The sequence below is a fragment of the Wyeomyia smithii genome, chromosome 1 (assembly GCF_029784165.1).
Source record: "Wyeomyia smithii strain HCP4-BCI-WySm-NY-G18 chromosome 1, ASM2978416v1, whole genome shotgun sequence".
Classification (NCBI taxonomy): Eukaryota; Metazoa; Arthropoda; class Insecta; order Diptera; family Culicidae; genus Wyeomyia; species Wyeomyia smithii.
Window position 1 is genome coordinate 17,100,922 of NC_073694.1, and position 26,819 is coordinate 17,127,740.

The 26,819-nt window shown below is 40.7% G+C and overlaps 1 protein-coding gene across 17 annotated transcripts in view; it reads right to left on the reverse strand.

Moving 5' to 3' along the window:
- Positions 1–8,741: 8,741 nt before the first annotated feature.
- LOC129718472 (protein lap4) overlaps positions 8,742–26,819 on the reverse strand; it is a 107,020-nt gene continuing 88,942 nt past the window's right edge. For 14 of the 17 annotated variants that reach the window (XM_055669265.1, XM_055669264.1, XM_055669278.1 and 11 more), the window contains 8 exons: positions 22,612–24,117; positions 20,746–20,845; positions 20,481–20,682; positions 18,261–18,551; positions 12,365–12,581; positions 11,805–12,080; positions 10,041–10,676; positions 8,742–9,971 (listed from right to left, as the gene is read on the reverse strand). In XM_055669265.1, coding sequence (XP_055525240.1) covers positions 9,468–9,971; positions 10,041–10,676; positions 11,805–12,080; positions 12,365–12,581; positions 18,261–18,551; positions 20,481–20,682; positions 20,746–20,845; positions 22,612–24,117 — 3,732 coding nt within the window. In that variant the 3' untranslated portion in view covers positions 8,742–9,467. The remainder of the gene's footprint in view (positions 9,972–10,040; positions 10,677–11,804; positions 12,081–12,364; positions 12,582–18,260; positions 18,552–20,480; positions 20,683–20,745; positions 20,846–22,611; positions 24,118–26,819) is intronic. The other 3 variants (XM_055669268.1, XM_055669275.1, XM_055669279.1) reach the window with 3 other exon arrangements.

Sequence of the window (26,819 nt, forward strand, 5' to 3'; positions counted from 1 at the left end):
CCAGATTTTATTTTCGCTGTTCCGCAAAAAGGTCATCACTTCAATTTTGGCGCGAAATTTTGCAATTTTGTCACCTCAAATTTTGCGTACCCCAAGACTTTTATCCGAAAAATTAACCTTTCACTCCACGAAATGACTGCCACATTTTTTCCAGATTTTTATTTTGCCTTTTCCAGATTTTTAAAAAAATGACCTGGCAACGCTGGGTGGCAGTGCCAGTGGTGCCGGTTGATGATGCATTCTACTGAGTTTTCAATCTGTAGGCCTGGACGCGAGGATTCTCAACAATATCTCATAGAAGAATTAAATGCGTTTTTGAAATGCTTCAACCACAAAATGCTACAAAAATATCCCAAAAACAATTGTTCTAAAAGTCAAACCAGAGTTTCAAAAATCGATAATTTGTCGATAAAATTGTCAAGTGGTTCTAAACTGTTGAAAATGTTTTAAAATTATCTTCAAAATATTCCGAAAATAAAGCTATGAAAAAGCTTCAAAATGAATCAAAAAAGGATTGAACATTGTCTTACAGACAAATCGAATATATCTCAATATGTCACAAATATCTCAAAACGTCCTGGTTCCAGCGTGGGACTTTAACCGGTTCTTGTTTCTTCAATTCTTGACCGATTTTCGATCTTGACCCGTCAAAAGGCTAATAATTAATTTGTCTCACCGGCATTCCGAAGATCCGAATTTAGATGTATGTCGGTCCCGGATTCTAAAAGTAAAGATTTACCAATCTTTTGACAGGTCAAGATTGAAAATCGGTCAAGAAATGAAAAAGCAACAAACATTTCATTTTGTGGGTGCCCTGCCGAGTACTTATAGGGTAAAAAAATCAAAGCCCCTCCTCTTCGACCTGAATTGCTTCGCTTCGAGCTGAATTGGCCCTGACGACTCTGTTGATGTTGGTTTGGTTTTTACTTGCGAAAGTGAAGGAGGGAAATATTTTTGCTTTTGTTTTCACACATAAATTGACAATTGCATATGCGAACTCGCGTAGGTGCGAACAGCCTTAAAAATCTCTTTTACTTGTGTCAGGGCCAATTGAGGTTATCCTTGTTATTTATTTTTTTTTTTTTTGACGTAGAATACGTCTTACGGCAACAATTACAGGGACCCAATTTCAAAACCGAAAACATCGAGAGCGTCACAAAAATTGTCCAATTTCAAACGTTTTAAACCCAGTCAGTTTCCAACCGATTTCTGTCATTTTTGCAGCAATCGATTGGAAAATCATTTAAGCACCCGTCCAAATGCAGAAAATTGTAATCTGATTGTTCAAACTATTGTAATATTGAATATTGTTGAACAATGTCGAAACGCAAATGTCGATTTTTGATTGGTCGCTTGCTGCCTTTCCCTGAATAGGACGACAGAATGGAGTACCTAGTTAGCCGGGAATGCACTCTTTGGGCTATATAAGAGACTATTTATCCTCAAGCAAATCAGTTTACTGGCAGCAGGCAGCAGCATCGGACATCAACACCGATGGCAGTAGGCGAAGGCAGCCTGGATCAACAGTGAGAAACAGCGGCGGTGGTAGTGGTTAGCTGCAGTCCTACCTCTTTCAGTTCGGCTCCCCTTCGATCTGAGTTGGACCCCACCAGCGGTAATCCGATTCAGATATCGTTGGGCAAAAAACAACCCGAAACTGAAAGAAACTCGCACCGCCAGGTGGATTGAGAAGCCACCATCATCCAGTGTATGTATATACAGGGTGTATGCACATAACGTGTGAATATCTGAAGCGTGTGTTCCTAATATATAAGGTGTGTGTGGCTTGCTTTGAAGCGTGTGTGTATGTTTATGGCGTGTATGCATGCCTGTAGCGTGTGTGTGCATTTTAAAGCGCGTGCGGCACCGCCACCCCACCGCCACCACCACCGCCATCGCCACCACCGCTACCGTCGCCACCACCGCTACCGCCGCCACCGCCGTTACCATCGCCAACACCTATATAAGAGACTGTTTCTCCTCAAGCAAAACAGTTCACTAGCAGCAGGAAACAACAGCGAACATCAACACCGATGGCAGTAGGCGAAATGGATCAGAAGCGGGAAACAGCGGCGGTGGTAGTGGTTAGCTGCAGTTCTTACCTCTTTCAGTTCGGCTCCCCTTCGATCTGAGTTGGACTCCACCAGCGGTAATCCGATTCAGATATCGTTGGGCAAATACAACCCGAAACTTAAAGAGACTCGCACCGCGAGGTGGATTGAGAAGCCACCATCATCCAGCGTATGTATATACAGGGTGTATGCACATAACGTGTGTGAATATTTGAACACACGCTTCGCCCTAATATATAAGGTGTGTGGCTAGCGTGTGCGGCTTGCTTTAAAGCGTGTGTGTATGTTTATGGCGTGTATGCATGCCTGTAGTGCGTGTGTGCATGTTTATAGCGCGTGTGGCTTGCTATATAGCGTGCGTGGTTTGCTATATAGCGTGTGAATGTCTAGCATGTCTGTGCATGTCTATAGAGCGTGTGGCTAGAGTGCGTGGCTAGCAGTATAGCGGTTGAAATTTTCATATATACACTACCCGTCATAAGTTTGGAATCGCTTTACTGAGTATTGCAACACCCAGTTTGAATATTGCAACACCCCGAAAAGTTTAGCATCACTCAAAATGGGCAAATTTCTGTAACTGTAACTGTAATATGCTTGACCAGAACTGGTGGCACAAGCCGAACACCGCAACTTTGTGGGTAGTAATGATCACGCGATAAGTTGAAGTCTGAATATGAAAAACTGCATGCACCCTAGCGCCGCATAGCAGGGTAATTCAGTATTAAATTGTCTGCCATGTAGAAGCCTTTAGCCTTCTGAACAAGTTTGCTGAACACCGCAACTTTCTGGCAGGTCGGAATCGAGAGATTAGTTAAGTTCAAAATACGACTCATTGTCTGCCCACTAGCACCACATAGCGGTAAAATTTCACTCTGAATTGGCCAACATACAGTAGCCTTTGACCTTCGGAACAAGTTTGCTGAAAACCGCGACTTTCTAGGTTGTCAAAAACACTAGATATCCGCCTATTCCAGGTAATGCTAAACTTTTCGGGAGGCGTTGCAATATTCAAACTGGGTGTTGCAATACTCAGTAAAGCGATTCCAAACTTATGACGGGTAGTGTAATTGCTAACAAATCACCTCATGTAGAATTTGATTATCACTGTGAATTATTCAAAACTAAATAAAAAATTTGCCATGTTGAAAAAATATTCACTTGTCAATAAATGGCATTGACAAACACATTTAACCTCAAAGTTTATCTGAAGAATTAACCCCAAGTCAGTGTATTCCCAAACCTATTCCAAGAAATACATTGGCATAAGACAGGCTGTCGTATTCTACGTTACCTCTGCGGTCGTGTCTTATAAACAACCTCTTCAACTTTTTTTTTAACAATAAAGTCTGAAAAGGGTACCCTGTCATGATGGTCCTTCGGCGAGATTGGGGTTCCCGCATTTTTTCCAAATTATTTAAGGTCCGCAAGTTCGACATCGTAGCGCTGCAAAAGGTTTGTTGGAAGGGAGTATCGGTACATACGTATAGAGATGGCTACACCATCTACCAGAGCTGCGGCAACACACACGAGCTGGGCAGATTTTTCATTGTGATGGACAAAATGCAGAAGCGCGTGATTGGGTGGTGGGCAATCGACAACAGAAAGCTAGCTAAGGATTGAGCCCTCGCGTAGGAAGAAACGATGACGATAAGGACGCCTTTTACCTAGATGCCCAAAACATGACGTCACAATCGTTATCGGAGATCTCAACGCAACGGGCTTCGACGCATTGACTTTGCCGCCTCTAAGAACATGACCATACGTAGTACCTACTTCTAGCATAGCCTCCCACATTGGGACACCTGGAGATCACCACACAGACTGAAACTCAAATCGATCACGTTTTTATTGATGGAAGGCACGTTTCGGATATTATCGATGTCTGATCCTATCGTGGCGCAAATGTTGACTCTGACCTGTATTTTCGGTTGTCACCAACACCCAATACCGTCGCCTGCCACGGTATGATCTGAAGCAATTTAAAGCCTTGAGGCAGCGTTGCCGGATGAAGAAGAGCTTACCGAAGCCTCTCTGAAGGACTGCTGGAGTACTGTGAAAGGTGCTGTTGGATTGTCGAGAGGAATCGACATAACGGCTGCTTCGACGAGGAGTATTAAACGATTTAAGATGATGAGAGAGCAGCGCGGGCATTGATACTTCAGCAAAGCAGTCGATACAAACAGAAACGAAGACAGCAGACCCAAAAAGTAGCCGCATGGAAGAGTTGGAGTGTGAGGAAATGGAGTTGCTATATCGTTCTCAAGAAACACGTAGGTTCTACAAGAAACTAAACACATCCCGCGCAAGCTTTGTGTCGCGAGCTGAAATGTGTCGGGATACAGATCGAAGAATCTTGACGTATGAAGGTAAGATGATCGTCAGGTGAAAGCAGCACTGCAGCTAACATGTGAATGGCGCAGAGACAGAGGACGAAGACGGTAAAAGGAACGACATACCGCCCCCCACGATGAGTGAAGTTAAGGCTGCTGGAAGGGATGGCATCGCAGCGCAGCTTATCAAGCTGGGCCCGGGTTGGTTGGTATCCTGTTTGTATCAGCTGATGGTCAGGATCGGGAATACAGAACTGCTACCGAAGGAGTTGGAGGAGACAGTAATATGCCCAATATACAAGGGCTACAAATTGGGATGTGTGTACTATTGAGCGATCACCTTCCTCAACGCAGTCTACGAAGTTCCCCTTCCAGGTCGTTTTTCACCGTCTCTCGCCGCTAGCACGAAGGTTTGTGAGAAGTTATCAAGCCGGTTTTGTGGATAGGCGATCGACAACGGACCAAATCTTCACACTGCGGCAGATTCTTCTATTTTAAGGCCGCTTACGAATCGACTGTGTAAAGCTATGCAAAGTTATGGACGAAAATAGCTTCCCCCGTAAACTAACAAGACTGATTAAGGCCACGATGGATGATATGCAGTGCTGTGTGAACATTTCGAGTGCGGTTTAAGCCCGTTTGAAACACACAATGGACTTCGACAAGTCAACGGCCTTCCCTGCGCCTCCTGTTCAACATTGCGCTAAAAGGTATTATGAAACGTGCGGCCTTTAACATGCGGGACCCGTTCGGGGCGATAGAGCTCACATAGGCAGTACAGTAGTGATCGACGAGGATGAGTTCGAGTTGGTTGACGAATTTGCGTACCTCGGGTCATTGGTAACGTCAGAAAACAACTGCAGCAGAAAAATCCGCAGACGTATTGCAGCTGGAAGTCGTGTATAATACAAACTCTACAAGACATTAAGGTCTGGCAAACTCCGCCCAAATACTAAGTGCACCATGTACAAGACGCTCATTAGACCGGTAGTCCTCTACGGTCACGAGACATGGACAATGCTGGAAAGAATAAACAACGAGCTGGCGCAACCAAGCATGGAAAAGTTCACTCACTAGCAATATTTCATGCAAATGTGTTCTTTGATTTATCAGTTATCGTTCAACTATTTCCACTCGCGTACAAGTTTTCCATAGAAACGCTGCTGATTGTTATTCGCTTCTAAGAGTTCCGAATACCATAGAAGGAGACTGAATGATTCAAACACGATAGTATTTATTGTATCCAAGTTCACTTGCATTCAACATTATCGCGAGAAGCATTGAGATATTATCGCCAGTGATACAAAATTATGAATCCAAATGAACGTTAGATTGCGTTCAATTGTTTGCTTGCCGGAGCATCAATGCTTACGGAAATTGTAGCATGGTGCATTAGCATCTGATACTTGAAATCACCAAGAATCATCGTGGTATATCACGGTGAAAGCACGACGTGGAGTAGCCGAATTACGCCTACAAGCAACCAACATTTGAAAGAATCATTGCGATCGCTTGAGTGCAATCGTTTACGATTCTTTCGTGAAACACTCGCTATATGTTGCTCGCTCCGCCTAAAGCAGGCAATACTGAAACAAAATCATCAAAGAAAGCTACCATATATTTCTTTGCTCTAAGTTGTCTCTTGCAAGCTAGAGAATGTGTAACTTTTAATAGCGATGGTTTGCTAGGATTGAAAGCTTATAAATAGCACGTTCAGAAATGATGCCCGAATGATTGTTATGCGATACGAGTTTTTCCATCCTTGGGCGCAACTCTACGGCCAGCCCAATATACAAAAGGTCGCTCAAGCTGGAAGGGTACAATTGGCGGAACATGTTGTAACAATGCCGGACAACAATCCCGCATCAATAATGTTCGGCTCGAATCCGGCCGGTACACGATGTAGATGGGCTAGGTGGTTGGGCCAAGTGGAGCAAGATCTCGGAAATGTAGGAGCTGCTATGAACCGAGTACGCTGTCGTAACATTGTAACACAGGTGAAATCCTGAGGGATGTTGCACGAGGAAAGTATGTAAGTATACAATCGAATCCCACCTGTACTTCCAACTTTCATCCGAACTAGACGTTCTCACTCCACACTCTCAACAGGTTTTGGGCCCCCGCGAGAACGTTCCATTAGAATGATGTTTGAAGCTTTTAAGAAAATTTCACTCAGTAAATAAATGTTCGATCAAGAAAATGACCACTCTTCCTGCCAAATATTCAAGTGCTTCTGGTAGTAGTGCGTCCACATTAAGCCCTTCCGTTGAAACATATCTGGAGCTCAAAGACCTCTGGTGCGTTGTCAAGCCTAAGCTGATAATGGAAACTACGGAGCCGTGAATGCAAACAAATAGCGAAGATCATCCTACTTCAAGAAATAAATTACGTCCACGTCCGGGAAGCTAAGATAGTCTGAGCCCTGAGGTCGAAGCTGGACAAGGCTTTTAAGGACTCGGGTCTAACAAGGCGAGTCGGGGTTTTGCACAAGCTAATCAAGACGGAGCTGTCATCGTGTGATTCCAGAGGCATTCACGTGAACCGAATTAAAACTACAGCACCCCAGCTGGACGCAATCGGTACCGCTATTTCAGACGAGTGGGTAGGATTTTTACTGCTGGCCGGGCTTCCTGATGAGAATCATCCAATGACTGGTGAATTCAGGTCCATAAATCATTGGATAGACTCAAAACGAAGCTACTACAGAAAATGCAGGGGTCGTCCAGGGATTCGTCGTTCGCTGCTGGCAAGAAAGGTAACCAAAGCAACAAGCAGGTAAAGAAATCCGATAAAAAAATCCAATCCGCCTTCACAAAGGTATCTAGAAAGAAATTTTAACTACCTGTCAAATTTGTCAAGAGCTTCGCGGACCCCCTAGGTAAGTCTCGCGGACCCCTTGCCGGCCGCGGACCCCCGGTTGGGAACCGCTGCACTAGTCAATCCGAGACCAGGAGGAGTGAGGATAATCCGGTGACGCATCAGGAAGCAAGGGCTATTCGCAGTGAAGAGGGTAGACTACGGCGAAACCTACTCGCTTGTAGTTCGTCAAAGTTCACTGTTGTACCTGTTTGCGCTGAACGCCAAGTACAACTTGCTAGTGGATCAGGTGGATGCCGTTTCTTCAGGGAGATCTGGACAGCAGATTTTAATGGAACAATCCCAATGTTTTATGAATCCCAGATGATACCCGCTTGTTTAGGGTTTGGAATGTCAAACTGGACGCCTCGCTGAAAAAGATGGGCTCATCCAATTCCATTACAACCCCTGCCTATACTCTTGGAACCAAGATGGGAAGATCGTGTTGTTGAGGAATACGTTGACGACGTGCTTATATTCTTCAACAATAAACCTGTAAAGAACGACATCAAGGCAAAGCTCAGAAGTATACTTCAAATGAATGACTTGGGACCTTGGGACAATGAACCTATTGGGTTGATTTAACACGAATGCTGGACCGGAACACTGAGAAGCCGTCAAGTATGTATTCCGGTAACTTAAAGGTAAATCAAAGATGATGTTACAGTATTCGTTGACCGGTGATTCGAAGCTTATAGGTTATACCGATGCGGACAGGATGTCCTATCTCGACGATAGATGATCAACAAGTGGATACGTGTTTGCCATGAAAGGCGGAGCAGTATTTTAGAGATGTAGGCGTTAAACCACTGTGTCACTATCAACCTGCGCAGCGGTGTACACGACTCTGTGTGCTAGGGTATAGGAGACCTAATGGTGGCGAGAACTGGTGTCGACTGGTCTGATAACCAGAGAACGAGTCCCTTTTACAATAAAACTGGCTAGAGGCATATTCAATTGAAACTTCCCCAGGGAATTCATTGGCGATAATATTGGCCGGAGGCAGCGAGGCTTAAGCACAATTTATATTAATTCTGCCACCTGCTCTCAAACGTGATAATGCTAATAATAGTAGTGCGGAATACAAAAAGCATCCGGGCTATATCACGAAGATCAATGTTTATGGTCATGGTCGCTAATAGCATGTTTTGAACAAGTTTGATACATCGCAAGCCAAGTTTCGGTACCGTTTTTAATCTAGCCAAGTCCCTGAAAGGGTACTTACCTAACGGTTCAACTCATTAAATCCGGAACAAGGAAAAATTTCGAAATGTCGTCTACTGTTTCAAAAACTATGATAAGTTTATGATCTTTTAAAAAAATTTAATTCGGTTGAGATCTTGCGAAACGGCAGGCGTCAGATTGAAAACAACCTAAAAATTGTCATCATATTCCAGTACAAGTCAGAAGGCAGTTCGGACTGTTTCGACTGAACAAGTTGCGCAGCAACTGCAAGTGCCCTGGTGATTATAACTCACATCGCTTCATGATTAGCCGATCCACACTTCGTGAGGATCGAAGTTTATTTTCACGGCAAAATATAACCCATCTTCGTGGATTCTGACAATATTGAGGCTACTTGGGTCTGGACAGTGTGATTATCATCCGTTGAAAAAGATTTTAATATAGGCTCAGTGCGCACATTAGCTTCACACGTGTACACGGTGTGTGTGTGCTTGGAATTCATTTGATTGTTGTCTTAAACTTTAGTAGTAGTATTAATAATAGTAGTAGTATAAGATTGATTGCGTAAAAAGCAGCAAACTAGGTTGCGATTACCGATTGATTAGCTTTGCTGTTGCTTGCGTTTCTGGTTATTAATAAATACTCATATACTCTAACAGATCATACGATTCCTCGAACAGTGAGAAGCATGATCACTGCAGCAGCCACTAAATATAATCCCTAACATATTCTATACTCTGAATTATTGTCGGTTCGGTTAGCTACCAACGGACGACTATAAAAAAACTCTAATGAGGGAATTATAATGGAATAGATCCTTTTTCACTTTTAAAATACTATCAATTCTCGAACGAGAAATTCCTTTCAGTTAAAAATCAACAAACGATTTTATTTTAATATACGCTCAGAACTTAAAAAAGCGGCTCTTTCGCAGTGTAAGGAGCTACGCTTAGTTTTTTTTTTACTTTGTGATTTAGGACGGATGGGACTCTGTTGCACTTACCTTGTATCGATCACTTAACCTCTACTTTTTCTTCTTTCCTTTTCGCTTTTTTCGCTTAGAGCCGCCATTCCCATTAGTACCAGCAACGGGAATACCGCTCGGTTTTTCCGACTGTTCCACACTTTTGCTTGTTGGTGTCGGCACGGGCGCCATGTCCCCGCCACGGTTTCCATCCGCCTCATCTTCATCATCATCGTCCTCGTCGTCATCCCCGCAGAAGACCGCTCGTAGCTTTTCGTCATGCAGTGTCATCTGTTGCAGTTTGCTCAGGCTCTGCATTTTTTGCAGTTCCTCTTCGAAGGCTTGAGCGTTCGGGTTTTGAATCACTTCGCAATCGTCGAAGTAGTCCAGCCGGGAAGGCGCTGCTGCTGCCGCTGCTGGTTGCTCGTCCTGCACTGTCGCCAGTTCGGTAGCGTGATGCGTGTAGAAATCGTTGATTAGCCGCTCGCGCACCATGAACACCGTTCCTATTGCACCGGTTTTCTCCTCGTAATGACGGAACTCTTCGTCTTCGTCTACCTCATCCTGGGGGTTATGTCGAAAAGTTGTTCACTTAACATAGTTGGACTTCAAAAGAAAAAAAAAATCACTTACTACTTGATGATATTGATCGTCCTCGTCGTCGTCGTATTCCTCACCCTGCTCCGCCAGTTCTTCCTCCGTCAGGCTTTTGCTAAGATTCAGTCTCACCTTTTCGTTCTGCTTGAGCTCCCGCAGTACGTTCTTCATTTTATCGTTGATCGATTCGTAGCGGCCTTCGTCGTAGGCACCACCGTAGGAAGCCCCATACGTGGTGGACGGTGACGAAGCGGACGCCAGAGAATCCTCGCCGCCGTAGTCGTCGTTGTAGCGACCGATGATAATGTCGTGAATCTGCCCGTGACCGTCTCCAACGGTCGGATTTACAACTTCTACGATTGTCTGCAGTGGGTTACTAGCGCTACTTGCCACCACCATCGGCTCTTCATCGTCGTCTTCATCTTCGTCGTAGAACTCGTGATCTTCGTGGATCACCATACTATCCGGCTGATCCTCGTCGTTATCGTTATCGTCGTCGTGTTCCAGCGAAACATCTGCCGCTTCCGTGGAGTCCTCGTGGTCTGACGATTTATCCTTCTCTGGCGCGGGAAATTCTGACTGTTGGGCGGACTGCGCTTGCTGTTGTTCGCCGCTACCGGAGGATGGTTCTTCCAGCTCGAGCATTATGATTTTTTCGCGCATCGTTTCGACCTAGACGGGAGATTATAGGAAAATTAGAGGAGATTCGAAATAATCCAAAGCGCGGCTTTTCCATGGTTATTTTATATCATGCAAATATTTGCTAAAGCATTGTCAGCGTTAACTATTTCGTTTAGTAAGCGGGTGAGGGCTGCAGCATGCGCAATTTTACGTGGATTTACGATATATTCTGCGTTCTAAACTACAACTGTTGTAAAGCGTTTTGAGACTATCGCCACAAAGATGTGGCATAATAACTAAACAACAGATGCTAAAGAGAAATAAATACGCTTATTATATAGTTGGTCCCATGTTACTTCCTTGTAGAGCGTTAAATTTTTGAATCAATCTATTTAAGGGTTCAATAATACTCTCGGATTTGTTTGATGGAGTTGTTCTATTCGAACAAAAAAAAAAATATGAAAGGTAGTTGAAGCTAATTCATTTTACTCAGTGTTAGCTTGGTTCACTTTTGTATAATTCTTTTATAATTTTCATAATTTTGTCCTAAATATGTCTTGGGTTCGCATTCCATCGATTTATAAATTGTGAGTTTTCGATTTCTCGTTAATTGTTTCAATGTTTAACCATCTTTCACTTATTTTGTGTTATTTATTTGTCAGTTGCCGTTCATAATTTACTTTCTCACTGAAGTGTTTGATAAATTCTAATGCCAAATGATTAAATTTTGTCTTAATTTACATTGAGTAAATTTTTTTCATAGGGTTTTAATGTAATTATAGAATCCCAGATGTTGTGCCAATTATCTAGTTTATATACGACCTGAACTCAGTTTAAGACATCAAGTTTTTGCAACATGCTTGGGGATGAAAAAAACAATTTTCAGTAGATAATTTAAATAAATGACAGTTCACAAAAGCAGCTACCATTCATCGTCGAGCATAAAATATTAATTCAACTACATTCATTTTATTTCACACCGTGCAAACATTTCTCTAGTCCAATTGCTCTAGTCAAAGTGCCAAATAAAACTAAACAACAACGTGTATTGAGTGCGCTGCTACTAACGACAACCGAAGAAGCTAGGCGTGTGTGTGTGTGCGTATAAACGAGTGTTTTTGTGGGTATGTGTAAAATTCATTCCATCGCGGAGACGCGCGGTACACCATCATCGCTAACCTCGGTCTCGATCACCTTCTCGATGTACTCAACCGTGCGGAGACCCCCGCCGGGCACTTCCTCTGTGCGCTGCTCCAGTATCTTCTCCCCGAGTACTTTTTCCGTTTCGCGTACCACCCGCTCGTTACCGGTCGGGCGTGTTTTGACCGCTATCCGAGGAAAACGGATCGGCGGTTTCGGTGCAATCGGTGGATATTCGTCACTCACACTACTGGTGATGCTGTCTTGGGTTTCGTCGCGGCCACTCCAGTTAGCGGTCGGATGGATTAGTGCTGACTGATTGGGTTTTGATGCATTTTGCGGTACGTGATTAAGGGGGAGGATGTGGTGTGACATACAAAAAAAATTCGACACAGGGAAAAGTTTGTGACGATGGGGTTTATTTGGAGGGATGTGTTGTCAAAACCGCGACAGTTTATTCGGAGCAGGGGGATGGGGGTAGAAAAACAGTTAGCGATAAAACGTGTTTAGTTTTTGTTACGATGATTACTAGGTACTCTAGCGTTAAACTAACACGAAAATGTTAACAGGGGGAGAGGGCGAAGCCCTTCCGGACTCACCTGCTGTTCGTCACTGCTTCCGGTGGGCTGCTCGGCGATTGTCGGATAGTAATCGTGGTCCGAACGGAGATGCAGAACGGTTGAATTGTTGTTGAGATTGTTACCATCATCGTGCATCGTAACGGCGTTCATCGTTTGTATCATGATCTGCGCCTGCAGAGCGTCATTTTCCAGCGACTTTAGTCGTGCCTGACGCCAGGCTGCTCGTTTCTGAGCCCTGAAAGTACAAAAGAGGAATTGGTTAGATTTTTTATATTGCAATTGGACAGTGTTGCATTTTTATCTATTTAGAAGATCGACAAAATGAAAAAAAGTGCATTCCAAAAGCTCAAGCGAGTACGTCGCTTTAACGTTATGTTTACGAGGAAACTCATTTAAGTCTCTGAAAACGGTATTGTATAGGGACACCAAAATTCACAGGAATGGTTGAATAGCTATAGTCTGTCATTTTTCCGGTTTGAGCCTCTGGAGTGTACCAGTGTTGACCTGAGTAATTGAGAACACTTCTAAATGCGCGAAAATCAATACAATAGACTCCGTAATCTACCCTGAAATAATTTCCAGCAAAACGAAACTAGAAGCCAAACAGAAAATGGCCAAAATTTAGGTCAGAACTCCCGAAACCATGAAATGGCCAAAACAACAATTATTTTCCAGTAAAGTTGTAAACCGGGTCGAAGAAATCAAATAAAAGATCAACAGCAAAAGGGATTCAACAGTTAGTTCAATATGCCTCAAAGCTTCTGTAGAAGCTGGAAAGATAAAAACCATTTGATGAAAATGCTCCGAGAAGCAAACGTACCATGAAACCATCTTAAACAGAAAGTAATAAGAAAAATAATACTTCAATTTCGGCTCAACGAGTTCTAAGGAAAACGGGAAAATCCAAAAACTTGAGCATGTGAAAATTTATTCCAAATTAACCTCAAAAAACTTCAAAACATTTCTTAAAAGTAGAGCAAATACAAAAGTTACTGCTAATAACATCCCTAAAATCTAGAAGAAGTCGAAAAGAGAATAAACTTAAATATAACATATAGTGACTAAAACATGTTAAGGAAAATTCAAAATAGCAAAAAAAAAAATGGAAATTAGCGGAATTTTCCTGGAAACGGTTTCAAGCTTTTCTTAACGAAAAAAAAAACTAAATTTAGCCCAAAAAATGTTGTTCAAAACAATAAAGTCGGTAATTCTAACGAGAGGAAAGCTCAAAAAGATATTAATTCAATGCAGTCTAGATGTCGGAGGGTGCTTCTAAATGAAAGGAAAGGTGGAAGCAGACATTCGTTCCAAATTTAATTAAAAAGTATTCCATAGCTAGATGATGGATAATGTGGTCCCCGTGGTTCTGTGGTTAGCGATGTCGGTCGGCTAGCTCTCCCACACGGTTGTGATATCGGGTTCGATTCCCGGTCAGGTCGAGGAACTTTTCGAGCTGGAAATTTTCTCGACTCAGCACTGGGGCACGGTGTATCGTTGTACTTATTCGAAAACAATATCGATAACGAATTCTCTCAACTAATCTAGTTGATCGAGACCGCAATATCCGTAGAATTTTTGTTATAAGTCCTATGTATTGTTTCCATTTTTTTGGAAAAGAAATATCGTGTCTACGAGGACATTATCATTGCCACCTCCCCCCTTCTATTGACATTAATGTACTCCCCATCCCCCGTAAGTTGTCCACGTGGAATGTAGATGGCCCCATTAGTATCAAACAGACAGACAGAACCCCATTTTTATGTTCGGATAGATTAAACGAAAAAAAAATTGCTTCCTCTCACCTAGCCACGCTAATTAAATAGATACAATTCAATGTCGTTGAAACACTCAGCTGCCATTGATTCTACATACCGAATTTAATGATGATCGGTTCAGCGGTTAAATAATCATCAAAGGTTAACATCGCTCATTCCCTCCCCATCCTTAGTACGCCAATAAGATACAGGAGAGTCTCAAATGGGGTGTCAAACCATCGTGGTAACATTTTTGTGCCTTAAAATCCTCACATACCAAATTAGGTTTCATTTGCTTGATTTGTTTTCGATTTATGTAAAAATGTATATTCAATTTGTATGACAGACCCCCTCCCCCTCTTCAAGAGAGGGAAGAGGTCATAGGAACCTTACCCGGCCCCAAAAACCACTACATACAAATTTCCATGCCGATCGATTTAGTTATTTTCAAGTTTATAAGGATCAGGCAGACATACAGACAGAACATCATTTTAATAAGTATGAATGCATCACGGTGCTCCCACAGATCGTTATTATAAAAAAAATGTACCAAAGAATCTGAGTACACCATTCGATTCATTATGACGTCCAGAATCTCTGGTCAAAATTTCAAAATCATCGTACGGTACATTTTTGAGTAATCCTCTTTGAAAGGTCGTAAAATACAAAAAAATGATATAAAAACTACGAAATACTTGTTGTAAAGCACGATTTTAACCACCATTTTATGAAATAACCTCAAAAATAGTTTCTATACATTCCAAGTATAATATTTCAAGACATTAGCAATGGTGAAAAAAATTATTTGAAAATCACACAGTGCATAGTGGTCCAAATTCGAAAAAATCGTGATCGCTTTAGATTTGACTGTGAAAAATTGATTTTATGTACTCAATGTACTCAAAATTGTTTCATGGAACAACGCCTTACTTTCGGCGTTTTTGGTTTTTCGATCAATCCACCTAACAGTTAGATAAAAAAAATTTTTTCTAAGTTTCAATATATCAGATTGCTTCCTTCAGCAAAGTTGTGGAAAAGTTTAAAAGAAAAACAATTGCTGAATACTGCGATGTCCTATCTGTACGTTGAACACGACAAAACACCCCTTCTGAAAATCTGTTTTTCGTCTATAATTTTGTCTATAATTGTCAAAACAATTAATTTTACAAAGTCGTGAAGGTAGCTTAGTTGAATGAATAAAATCTTAGAACATTTTGCATTATTTTGATCATTACAGACAAACTTATAGACTAAAAACTTATTTTAAGAAGCGGTATTCCACAAAAAACTCTATTTTGTCGTGTCCAATGTACATTTAGGACATTGTAGTATTCAGCAGTTGTTTCGCTTTTAAACTTTTCCACAACTTTGCTGAAGGAAGCAATCTGGTATATTGAAAATTAGAAAAAATATTTTTTTTATGTTACTGTTAGGTGGATTGATTGAAAAACCGAAAACGCCAAAAGTAAGACCTTGTTCTAGAAACAATTTTGCTAAGGACATTGAGTACATAAAATCAATTTTTCATAGTCAAATCTGAAGCGATCACGATTTTTCAAATTTGGACCACTGTGCACTGTGGGATTTTCAAATAATTTTTTTCACCAATTGTTAATTTCTTGAAATATAATACTTGGACACATTCCAAGAAACTATTTTTGAAGTTATTCCATAAAATGGTGGTTGAAAAACGTGCTTTACAACAAGTATTTCGTCGTTTTTATATCACTTTTTTGTACTTTACGACCTTCAAAAGAGCATTACTCAAAAATGTAGCGTACGATGATTTTGAAATTTTGACCAGAGATTCTGGACGTCAAAACGAATCGAATGGTGTACTCAGATTCTTTGGTGCATTTTTTATAATAACGGTCTGTGGGAGCACCGTGGCATGAATGCAATCATTTTATTTTTCTTATAGACCTTCTATTTTTCTTATTTTTTTTGTGGATTTCTCGCATTCACTATCCCGTATTTTAGTTTGGCGTTCATTCTTTTTTTGTGAATTTTTATAAGTTCTCATGTTTATTTTTCAAATGGATTTTTCGAACTTTCTCGTTTTAACATTTGTGTTTGAGCTTCACTCAAAAAGTATAATGAACCATCAATTTCAATGTTGGAAATAACATTCCTTGTTCTAAAAAGTTGGTAAGGTTTTCTTTATCGTGTTTTAAACATATGCGAATGTTATTTTTGCTCTCTACTCAATAAGTTCTTAATTGTTTTATCAATTAGTGTTTATCTTCGTTTTCCTATTTAGATTATGTGTTTTAATTATGGCAATTTACTGTTTTTTTTTAAATTTTCTTAAATAAATTCATACGCATTCCTTGATTATTCTTAAACAGTTTTTCATCAATATTGTACAGTATTATGATTTAATCGCAATGTATAACCTTCTCATTTCTTTTACATAAGTTTATCCGCGTTTTGTGATCAATTTTGTTCGGTGACGTTTTAGGGTTCGAACCCCTCAAAGCTTTTGATAATTTTTTTTAATACATATTAGGGTTCTGGATTACTATTGATTAGGGTGCAACAAATTGACCTCTGAATTTCGTGTTCGCGAAATATGTCCTCTTGCAATATTTCACCTCTAGGTAGTTTAAATTTTTTTGACTAATGAAAACATGCACATAAATTGTTAAGGATGAAATTTAATTGTTTTCGACGAAATTGCCGAAATCTATTTTTTAGAATCAAATGTCTTAGAAATGTAGAGAGCTTGGAGATCTAATGTTGTCTAATTTTTTTTTTTTTTTGCAAAATATCGACTTTCTGGGAGACCCTTCCAGTTTGAAAACGCAACGCCTCTGTTTCACTTATTTAGCTACCATGCGGGCGTCGTTATTTCTGTTTTTTACCATTTTGCAGTGCTACTTATTGAGAAGTAACCTGCTCCGTGTTATAGTGCTTTTTGTCTTCAGACTTAGTAACCTACTTCCTCCCTTATCGACCTTATCATATCCTCCTGCAGGCTATCACTCTAAAAGCATATAACGTGCTATAGTCTATGATATTATCGAAGCTTTAGATCAGTGGTTATTATGCCTGGAGGGAAGTTATAGTTGTAAGTTTAACAGATAACTCGTTCGTATGACGTTAGTTATGGTAAAAAAAGTCGTGTAATCTTAGAGTAATTAGACTTTCGTTGTTTTAACAATTTAATACATAACGGTTGCTCAAGTTCGACTATAATCGAATGAAATGGGAACGTATAGAGCAGCCGAATTATGAAAACACTTGTTCAATCATAATTAATCAATTAACCCTTAACTAGCCCGTTCATCTGATATCAATATTGTTCAAATCGGTTGTGTAGTTTCTGAGATAATGAAGTTTCGTGATTTTCACATTTCGATACATTACAGACGAAGTTAGTTAGATTACAGTCAAATTCAATAGGGTGTTATGAGGCAGCCTGACCTCTCATTTGACACTAATTTAGTGAAAATCGGTTCAGCCATCTCTGAGAAAAGTGAATGAGTTTAAGTAGTCTTGAGAATATTTTACTTTTCATAGCTAGATTTCACATTTTTAAACATAACAGGCAAAGTAATAATCCGATTGAAAAAAATCAATAGGGTCTTATGGGGCAACTAGACCTTCCATTTGACACCAATTTTATGAAAATCGGTCTAGCCATCTCTGAGAAACATTAGTGAGATTAAATAGTCTCGAGAACACGTTTCTTTCCATAACTTTTGAACCACATGCCCAATCTTAATGAAACTCGAAAGTTAAGGGTTTTTTATGTAGCCTGTTCATTTGAAATTAACTTTGATCAAATCGGTGGCGTAGTTTCTGAGATATTGAAGTTTCGTGTTTTTTACATTTTGATACATAACCTCTAAACTAGAAATCCGATTACAATAAAATTCAATAGGGTTTTATGGGGCAACTAGACCTTTCATTTTCAGTTGATTTCATTGAAATCGGTCCAGCCATCTCTGAGAAAATCGAGTGAGATTGGGCGAGCGTTACACACACAGATACACACACACACACACACACACATACATACAGAAAATGCTCAGCTCGTCGAACTGAGTCGAGTGATATTTGACATTCGGCCCTTTTGAGCACTTTTATACCTTTAGTTTTTTCAGTGATTGCTATACCTTTCTAGGAGGAAGGCAAAAATGGTAACATCAACTCACCTCAGCGCCCGTATCTCGGACGGGCTCAGTTTCGACTCGTCGTACTCCGGGGGCAGCATATCGTTCGCCCGCGCTCGCTTCTCCGCATTCGCCGTCCGGATCGGAATTCGGCTGACCGGAGTGATTCTCGATGATGGCATTTGCGGTGACCCCGTGAGTCCTTGCGACTGTGGCTGTGGTGAAACCAGGCGAGGTGGCGTCACTCCTCGGTGGAACCTATCCATCATCGTTGGCGTTGTCGGATTAGGGACGGCGGCGGCGGCGGTAGCCGTCGTCTCCGTTAACGGGCTACTGATGTTTGTTTCAATTTTTTTCGTGATTTTTTGTTTTGTTCGAATGCGGCGTTATAAACGACGAGGTGGGGGGCGTGATAATGGTGGATGAAAACATGATTCGATTTTCGGGTCATATTAGGAACGGGCGGTGAACAGGGCGTGTGAATGGAAGAAAACAATGTGGAGGAAACGAAAAATGAAGAGAGAACAGATTTGTCGGTTGTATTCTTCATTCTCGGAAAATAAAGCCTTCAAAAAACTCAAGGAAAGGTGCGCGTGGTTTTCAACAAACTAACTAGAGCTAGTGGCAGTGGAAAACAAAACACACCTCTTTTTTCTGGTAGGTTAGAAGCTAGCGGTGTGAAAAAGCAATGATGATACAACGAAAGTTTTTTTTTGTGCAGCCAGCCACCAACAGTTTTGAGTGAGGATGAAATTAGTTACAAACCACCTCTCGTCAGAGGTAACACAAAAAGAAAAAGAAATGAAATGCACTTACTTTAATAACAGGAGAAAATGAAAACAAGAGGATAGTTCAGAGGTTCGAAGAAAACAGTCGCAAAAGCGCTCGATTTATTTTATTCACAGAAAATATAGGTTTTCGTTTTCGCTCGTCTGTCTGATTTGGCCTTGCACAACACAGCTGGAAAATCTTAGACTTAGCCTAATTCTGATGGACTCTTCTTAAACTAGGTTAGGAATAGCCTGGCTTACTAGCTAATGATAAAGATAATTGACTGCGTATCAATTCAATGGCGGTAGATTTTTTGTGTGTGTTTATTTTGAGAAAAGGACAGTATCTAGAGAGACCGGGGATGGAAATAAAAACTGGCTTTGGTGTTTGTGTTAGAGTTTGTCGTAGTAGTGAAAGACTTACTCGAACCGAAAGCAGAATGAATAGTTAGTAGCGTATAAGACTAATTAAGTGTTGAGACCTAAATTATTATTAAATTAATAATACTTTTTCGAATAAGAAAAAAGAGTTTTAAACTAACATAAAATTTAACAAGAGAAAGATAATCATTGAAAAAAACAACAGAACAAATGTGCTTTGGGGGAGATGCTGCTTTACTGCTAACCGTTTATCTATTTACAGTTATCTGGGCCTAAAATGTCCTCCGGTGTCTCATTTCACAGCGCGGGAAAGAGGAAAAGCGCCTTAACTTAGACTCGAGTTTAGGTATGAAAAAGAGATAGCAGAAGAAATGGTTTTGTGCGCCTTCTTTCACCGGGTGTGTGGTGATAAATCGAAGGTTTAACTTCTAATTACAGCTTCAATTTCTTCGAGTGCACTCCTGGAGAGGGAAGAGATGAAGGTGAGAAAAAAACCGATAGAGAATGGTTGCTTGCTTAGGAAAACCGTGACACTTGACGTGAACGACAAATCCGTTTCGAATTACATCGTAATGATATGTACATTGACCTGGGGGGCATTTTTGCTGCTTACACACATCAAAACGATTGTCATTGCTGGCTGGAGGGACATGCAGAAATATGGATGTGGAACTGTCGCCGGAAAGTGTCGCGTTGTCCAGAAGGAAAAGGTCATCACGCGGCATGCCGTCTTAAAATCTACGTTAAGATCGGTTAGTTCGCTATTTCTACAGTCTACTCGAATTCCAGTAGTGGGTTATTCAGAAAAAAAAAACTCGAAAGTACGACTAATAATTCACTCGCGCAGTGGTTAGAGGTTACAACAATCGCTAGGACCTATTCAAAGAAGAGAGCAGTGATAAAGGAAAGAAAATCAAAGAAATGTAAAATAGATGAGACTAAACTAGCTCGCGTACGCATACCGAATTATTATTATTATAACTGACTAAAAGGGAACTGGGGGAAGTACTAAAAGAGGGGAAAAATTGATAGTAAAGCACTCACACGCACGCACGCACATTATAGAGGGGGGTTTAGGTGGAATAGCAAACAAACAGGAAGTGACAATTACCTCATATCGTTATCGTTTTCGTCCGATTTGCCATAGCGATCGCGAAACTGCTGCTGTCCTTCGTCTCCGGAGCCGTACTCTTCGTCTTCCGGTTCGTACGCCCGCTCCTGGATGCGTCGTCGTCCCAGGGTGGCGATCTTTCGTTCCTCCTCCTGCTTGAGCTTCTCGACTTCATCCTTCGACAGAAAGGAGAATACTTTTTCTGAAAAAAAAAATAAATAAGTCAGTTAATTTGATCGATTGAGTGTATTAACAATAAACTGACCAGGTTTGGGTGTTTCTTTCTTCTGGTCCTCCATGGCATTCTCGAAGAAACGCTTCTTGTCGGAGACACTTTTCGGCGTTTTGGGTGCTGGCGGCGGCGACTGGTGGGACAGGAAATAAATCAAACAATCGTTTAGTATTTCAATTATTCATGGTTTTTTAGGGAGAGAAAATCGGTTTCGCACTAAAATAAACTGCCCTCACTGACGGTCCACCAGTGATGCAATCGAAAGAGAAGTATATCAAATAAATAGTAAGCTTCGCTAAGCTCAGATTTCCAATAGGTGTGTGATAGTGGCCAGCCAGCCGGCCGGTAACATTCCAAAGTGTCTTTTAACGGCCAGGCGACTCTGCAAGGCTCACCGCAGCGGAGGTTGCTGAAGTTGCTTCGTGCAGTAGTAGCAGCAGCAGCAGCGAGGGGGTGGTGGTGGCAAAGCAATGCAATAGGCCAAGGATTAAGTAAGGCAAAGAGGTAATTACAAAATAAACAAACCACCAAACAGGGATGCTGTATTTTAAATGAAATTTAGTTTTGTTTGTTTTTTTCTTTTTTGGTATACATACTTGAACAACGATTCGATTTTAGAGGTATATTAAAATACACACATTTAGAGTTGATGGCAAAAATGACTATAAAATTAACACGTTTCCATTGATAAAGAAAAGTATAACACATATCTTTAGTAGAAATTAACACATGCTTCCTCTACGGCTGTCTATTGGATGCAAAATGGCGAATCTTCCGAAAATGAAATGTGCATGAAGCCTGCCCTATATTTATGGGTTATTTCTGGGTAATTGATTGGTTGAATGTAAAACCAGGTAATCTGTCCTTTGCAGTGTTCTTGATTGAATCGGGAAAGCTTACGACCTAAATGTTGAATGTTTCATCTCAAAAAAAAAAAAAAAACAATGCTGAAGATAAAATTAATTATCTTGTTTAATTTACCTTTCAAATTATTTCTTTATTCCATGTTTTATTTAAAATGTTCACATGGCAGTTTACTTCTGTGCCAAGTTAGAAAAAGAAGGGTCTTAATTTATCAATTTGTGTTTGTCACTTCTGAAAGCTTGGCCACGAATCCATTTTTCGTGCAGTAACGAAAAATAGTGTGCTCAATAGATACGATTCATGCTTCGGTAAAGGAACGTTAGTAATAAAAAATATTAAAAAAGTTGAGATTACGCAGCTTTCCCGATCAAAATAAAACGCCTGGTACCTAGCAACCATCAAAACACAGACAAAGACACGCATACTTGATAACTACTAGACGGCACTACTGCCGAAGGATGATTTTGTCTGCTGCTGCTGATCGTTACTGGTTCCGTTACTATTGTTACTAACATGTTGCTCCCGTTGCTGTTGGTAGAACTGATAGTGATGATGAATATGATGCTCGTTATCTTCTACACTACCGTGATTGTTATTATTGTTACTAGCGATGTTCGCGGATGCAGATGAAGCGACTGACTGTGATGATACTACCGGAGCATAATTGTTATTGTAACTATTATAACTATTGTTGTGACTGTTATTGATAATGCTACTGCTACTACTATAAGTACTGGAATGAAGATGCGCGGACGATGGATGGCCGAAGGCTGCAGAAGATGGATGCTCGAGTGCGGATGATGCCGGTGGGGGTGCAAGCAGAACCGTCGTCACTGGTAACTGTTGCTGCTGCTGGTGGTGGTGTTGTTGCTGTTGTTGTTGGGAAACCGGCACCGACATAAAATGTGTTTGTACTTGTGCTGGTGGTGGTGGTGGTGGAGACATTGCTAGTGTCTGTGCGTAATAACCGGACGCCAAACCATGCGAAATGTACTGCGATGGTGGTTGTGGTGATTGTGGATGATGGTCACTCACCATATAACTGTAGCCTTGTGGAATGCCGTACGGTTGCTGCTGATGATGATGATGTTGTTGTTGCTGATAAGGGTGATAGTGATGGTGCGGAGGAGGCGCCATTGGTCCTGCCTGAGTGTACGTGTAAACCGTGTGCTGAGGAGTCGGCAGTTTTGTGTAGTGAACGGGGAGCACCTGAATCGGTGGGTAGATTTGAGGAGAGTGCAGTTGCCCGGATGATCCCGACCAACCGTGTTGCGTCATTAGGTGTGACTGTGGCACTGGTGAGACGGAGTGATGCGACTCCTGGTCATAACCCGGCGCATCCAGAAAAGGATTTGTCGTTCGAGAAAGCATTTCGTTGCGCATTCGATTCTCCTCTAGTAGCACCTGACGGTGAGTTTCCTCTGGTACCAGCGTGTTTTGCTTGAAGTTCTCGTGTATAAACTCCGCCTTCTTTTTCGACGGTAGAACGTCAAATTTGGCCGCAATCAGTTCGATCTTTTCGTAGCTCGGCAGACGTTCCATGCTGCGACTGGTCAAGTTCTGGGTCGAACTTCGCACCTCACGAATCGTATTGGTTCGCGCGTCGTGTTCGTACTCAACAAAATCCCCCTGACCTAATTCGTCTTGCATGTTCTGAATCGCTACGTTTGGCACAATCTCTGCCTTCTTCAATTCCCTCGACAGGGGCCGTTGTTGCCCCTTGGGAGGCGATCTTCTTCGAGGCACCACTTCTTCTTCTTCCTCGCCATAAAACACATTCCCATCACGCCGCAGAAAGTCCTTCCTGAACGGATTCTCCATCTCAATCTCACTGCCTTCTTGACTGTCGAACTCTTCCTCACTTTCCGATTCGTCTTCTTCCTCTTCACTGACGAGCACATCGTCTACGATTTCACTGCGAACATAGCGGGAGCGATCCGCAACTGGACCTCCGGAATCCTCTGGAGTTGAACTGCGGCTTCTGCTGCTTGAAGCCGTTGGACTTCCACTCCGAAGAATTCCCTTCAGCTGGTGCTGGTTGCTGTTACTGTTATTATTGGCATCCCGTTCCAAACTGCCCGACCCAAGCCGTCGATTTTCCTCACCCGGATCGTCCAGGTCGAAACTGACCGACTTGCGGTGATTGCTGCCACTGCCGATGGACGTTGGCGTCACCGATCGGGTTGCCGGAGTTGGCCGTCTTTCAGGCGTCGGATCCTTCTTAGTGCTGAACATGGACCGTTCGTACGAGCTGGGTGCATAAACTGGAATGTAACTCTTCGTTCCCGGCAGGGACTCTGGAGGCGTACTACTATCCGGAGGTACCGGAGATACTGAACTCGAGATGATTTTGGTGGTGGTGACGTTGCTGACGTTGTTGTTGTTGTTAGTATTGGCAGAAGAGGTGGTACAACTAGTGGTAGTGGTGGTAGTAGCAACAGTAGAAGTAGTAGTAGTAGTACTAGTGGAGGAGGTTATTGAGGTTTTGGAAGGATCATTTGCATGCAACAACGGCCGTATATTTCCATATCGGCGATCAACCTACGATTTTTGGAGCGTACGGGTTTTTTTTGTTGTGGGGAACGAAAAAAAGAAAGAGAAAAACATTGGTTCTGTATGTTTATATCGGTTCTTTTTGGGGGACACAGACTGAGAGCGAAATTAAGCGCAAAGAGAGAAAGAGTATAAAACATCGAACAGCTCTACACTAGCACAGAGAGTGAATGAATGACTTCCGAGCTAAACAGAAATTTGATGATGATACTAATTTTTAGACACTGTGCACTGATGAGTAAAACAATTACGAACATAATTCTATACGCAGCTTGTACATGGCGTTAACACATACATAGAACTATGGATGAGCGTTGGTGTGAAGTGAAACATACACATTTTTATACAAATAGAATATTTGCAAATTATGCAATCGATGAGTTAATCACAAAGTTGTTTAGCATATAGACTTTACGTTGTTAGAGGAGAAAAACTTCATGTTGATAAGAAAAATTTAGCGTATTGTTGCCATTTGAACAATTTTTCTGCTACAAAAAAAAATCAAGAACAAAAAAAAAATACCAAAAATTGGATAGCAACTGAACGAAAAACGGTAGAAAACTTGATGGATACATGTCAAAAAGTGTTTCAAGTTGAAAAAAAATAAAAATCATCGTAAAACTGTCGAAAAGCACATTGAAACTGTTGTAAAACGTTGTGGACATGTTATCATTGAAGCATCAAAAAATGTTTCTTAAATGTCAATAATATTTAGAACTGCTATGAACTGCCAAAAACGCCCAAAAGGTGTCTGAAAGTCACCACAATAATCTGGAACATTGTAAAAAATTTATCATGAAATCACTAAAGAGGTACAACAAAAATTATCAAAAGTATGTCAGGAAATGGTTTAAAAATTGTTCAAAAACAATCCTAAAATGATAGGCTGTCGAAAAATGTTCAAAAACATTGAAAAGTTGCTGCAATGTTGTTTCTTTAATCAGACTGTAAAGTCATCAAAAAATTACACTGGTCGACAAAATGAAAAAGATTATAGCTATTCAACCATTCCTATGAATTTTGCTGCCCCTAGCCGTTACCAAAACGCGTCAACTTACGTGAGAGATCACATAGTAATTGCTCACCTGATTCGTCGTTTCAACGTTGTTTACGTGAATACTCATTTAACTCCCAGGAAAAAGAAAGTGGAACACAAAAATTCACAGGAATGGTTGAATAGCTATAATCGTTTATTTTTTCCGGTTTGCACCTCTGTTGACCAGTGTTATCAAAAGTTACTCTAACATTTGCCATTTACAAAAAAATATAAAAATTTACTAGAAGGTCTTACTGATATTTCCAAAAATTGGCTAGAAGCTTTCCAGAGGTTGTGAGTTTCTAAAACAGTTGTGAAACTTAATTACAACAATGGCAACTACGCAAAAAAATGGTCACAAATCTATGGAAAATGTAAATCGTCAAAAAGATGTTGCAAGGTCCATGGACACGTTGTTCAAATGTTATCAAAGAGATACCAAGTAATCCACAAAAAAAAAGATTGTAATGTAATTGCCAACAGTTTGTAATAACAGTCGTGAAAACACATCAAAAAGTCGTTCGAAACTTGTTAAATAGCTGTTAATTGTAAAATACGACTCACAGAAAACCAAAAAGTTTTTTTTTCACAACATGACCACAAAGTTATTGAAAATTTGCAAAGAAGTGATTAAAGGGTTCTCGAAAAACCAGTTGAATTTGTTAAAAAAACAGTTTTAGAGTTTTCCAAAAAATATCCAAGAATTGATAGACTAAATGAATACCAGTCGAAAAGTCTTAATACAAACACTGGAAAGATGTTGAAATGGTGCTAAGAAATCATTTAAAAGTCATCATAAAGTTTTTAAAACTTGCTGAAAAATTTATTATTCCCAAAACAAATATTCAAAATTACTAGAAGGTTTTAAAATATTTTTAAAAATCAACTAGAAACGTTTCAGAGGTTGTTAATTCTTGAAATAGTTGTTAAAACGTTATTACAACAAACGCCGTAAAACTGCCAAAAACAAACGAAAATTTAGCGTAAAATTGTCGTCAAAAGATATATATAGCCTCTAATCCTTGAAAAAGATGAAATAAATCATCGAAACGTCGGATAGCTGAAGCGAAACATCGTTTAGCTGCTCTAAATAGACTGAATAGCCGAAAATCCTCCCCCCGAGTTGAACGTCACAGTCGATAAGCATCCACATAAGATGAATTATGATAAAAGTTGTTGTTACAAACAGCAGTATAAAAATGTCCATAAAACACGAGAATATGTTGAAATGTGGCTGAAAAATCACTAAAACAGTCGTCAAAAAAATATTAAAAATTGCCGAAACGTTTGTACAGAATGCATAACAAGTGTTAAAAGTCGACAAGAACTCGCTTAGGTCATCGTCATCGTATGCTAATTGAATGTACTTATCGGTTAATATTGATAATAAGTTGGTGTAATTTGTTTGCTGCTACTTATGGTGACAGCGGCGGGATATTTTCAAGGCAACTTTTGGACGATGTTGCATTGACATTGATGTTGCGTCACTTTTTAATCTATGATTAGACAGCTATTCAACGATTTCCAAACAACTTTTTAACGATTTTTTTAAAATTATTATTGCAAATGGTCGGGAAATGAATTTTAACCATTGTGATTTCCTGGTAACTTCTTGATAACATTTACACAACACAAAAACTATCAAAAGTGTGTC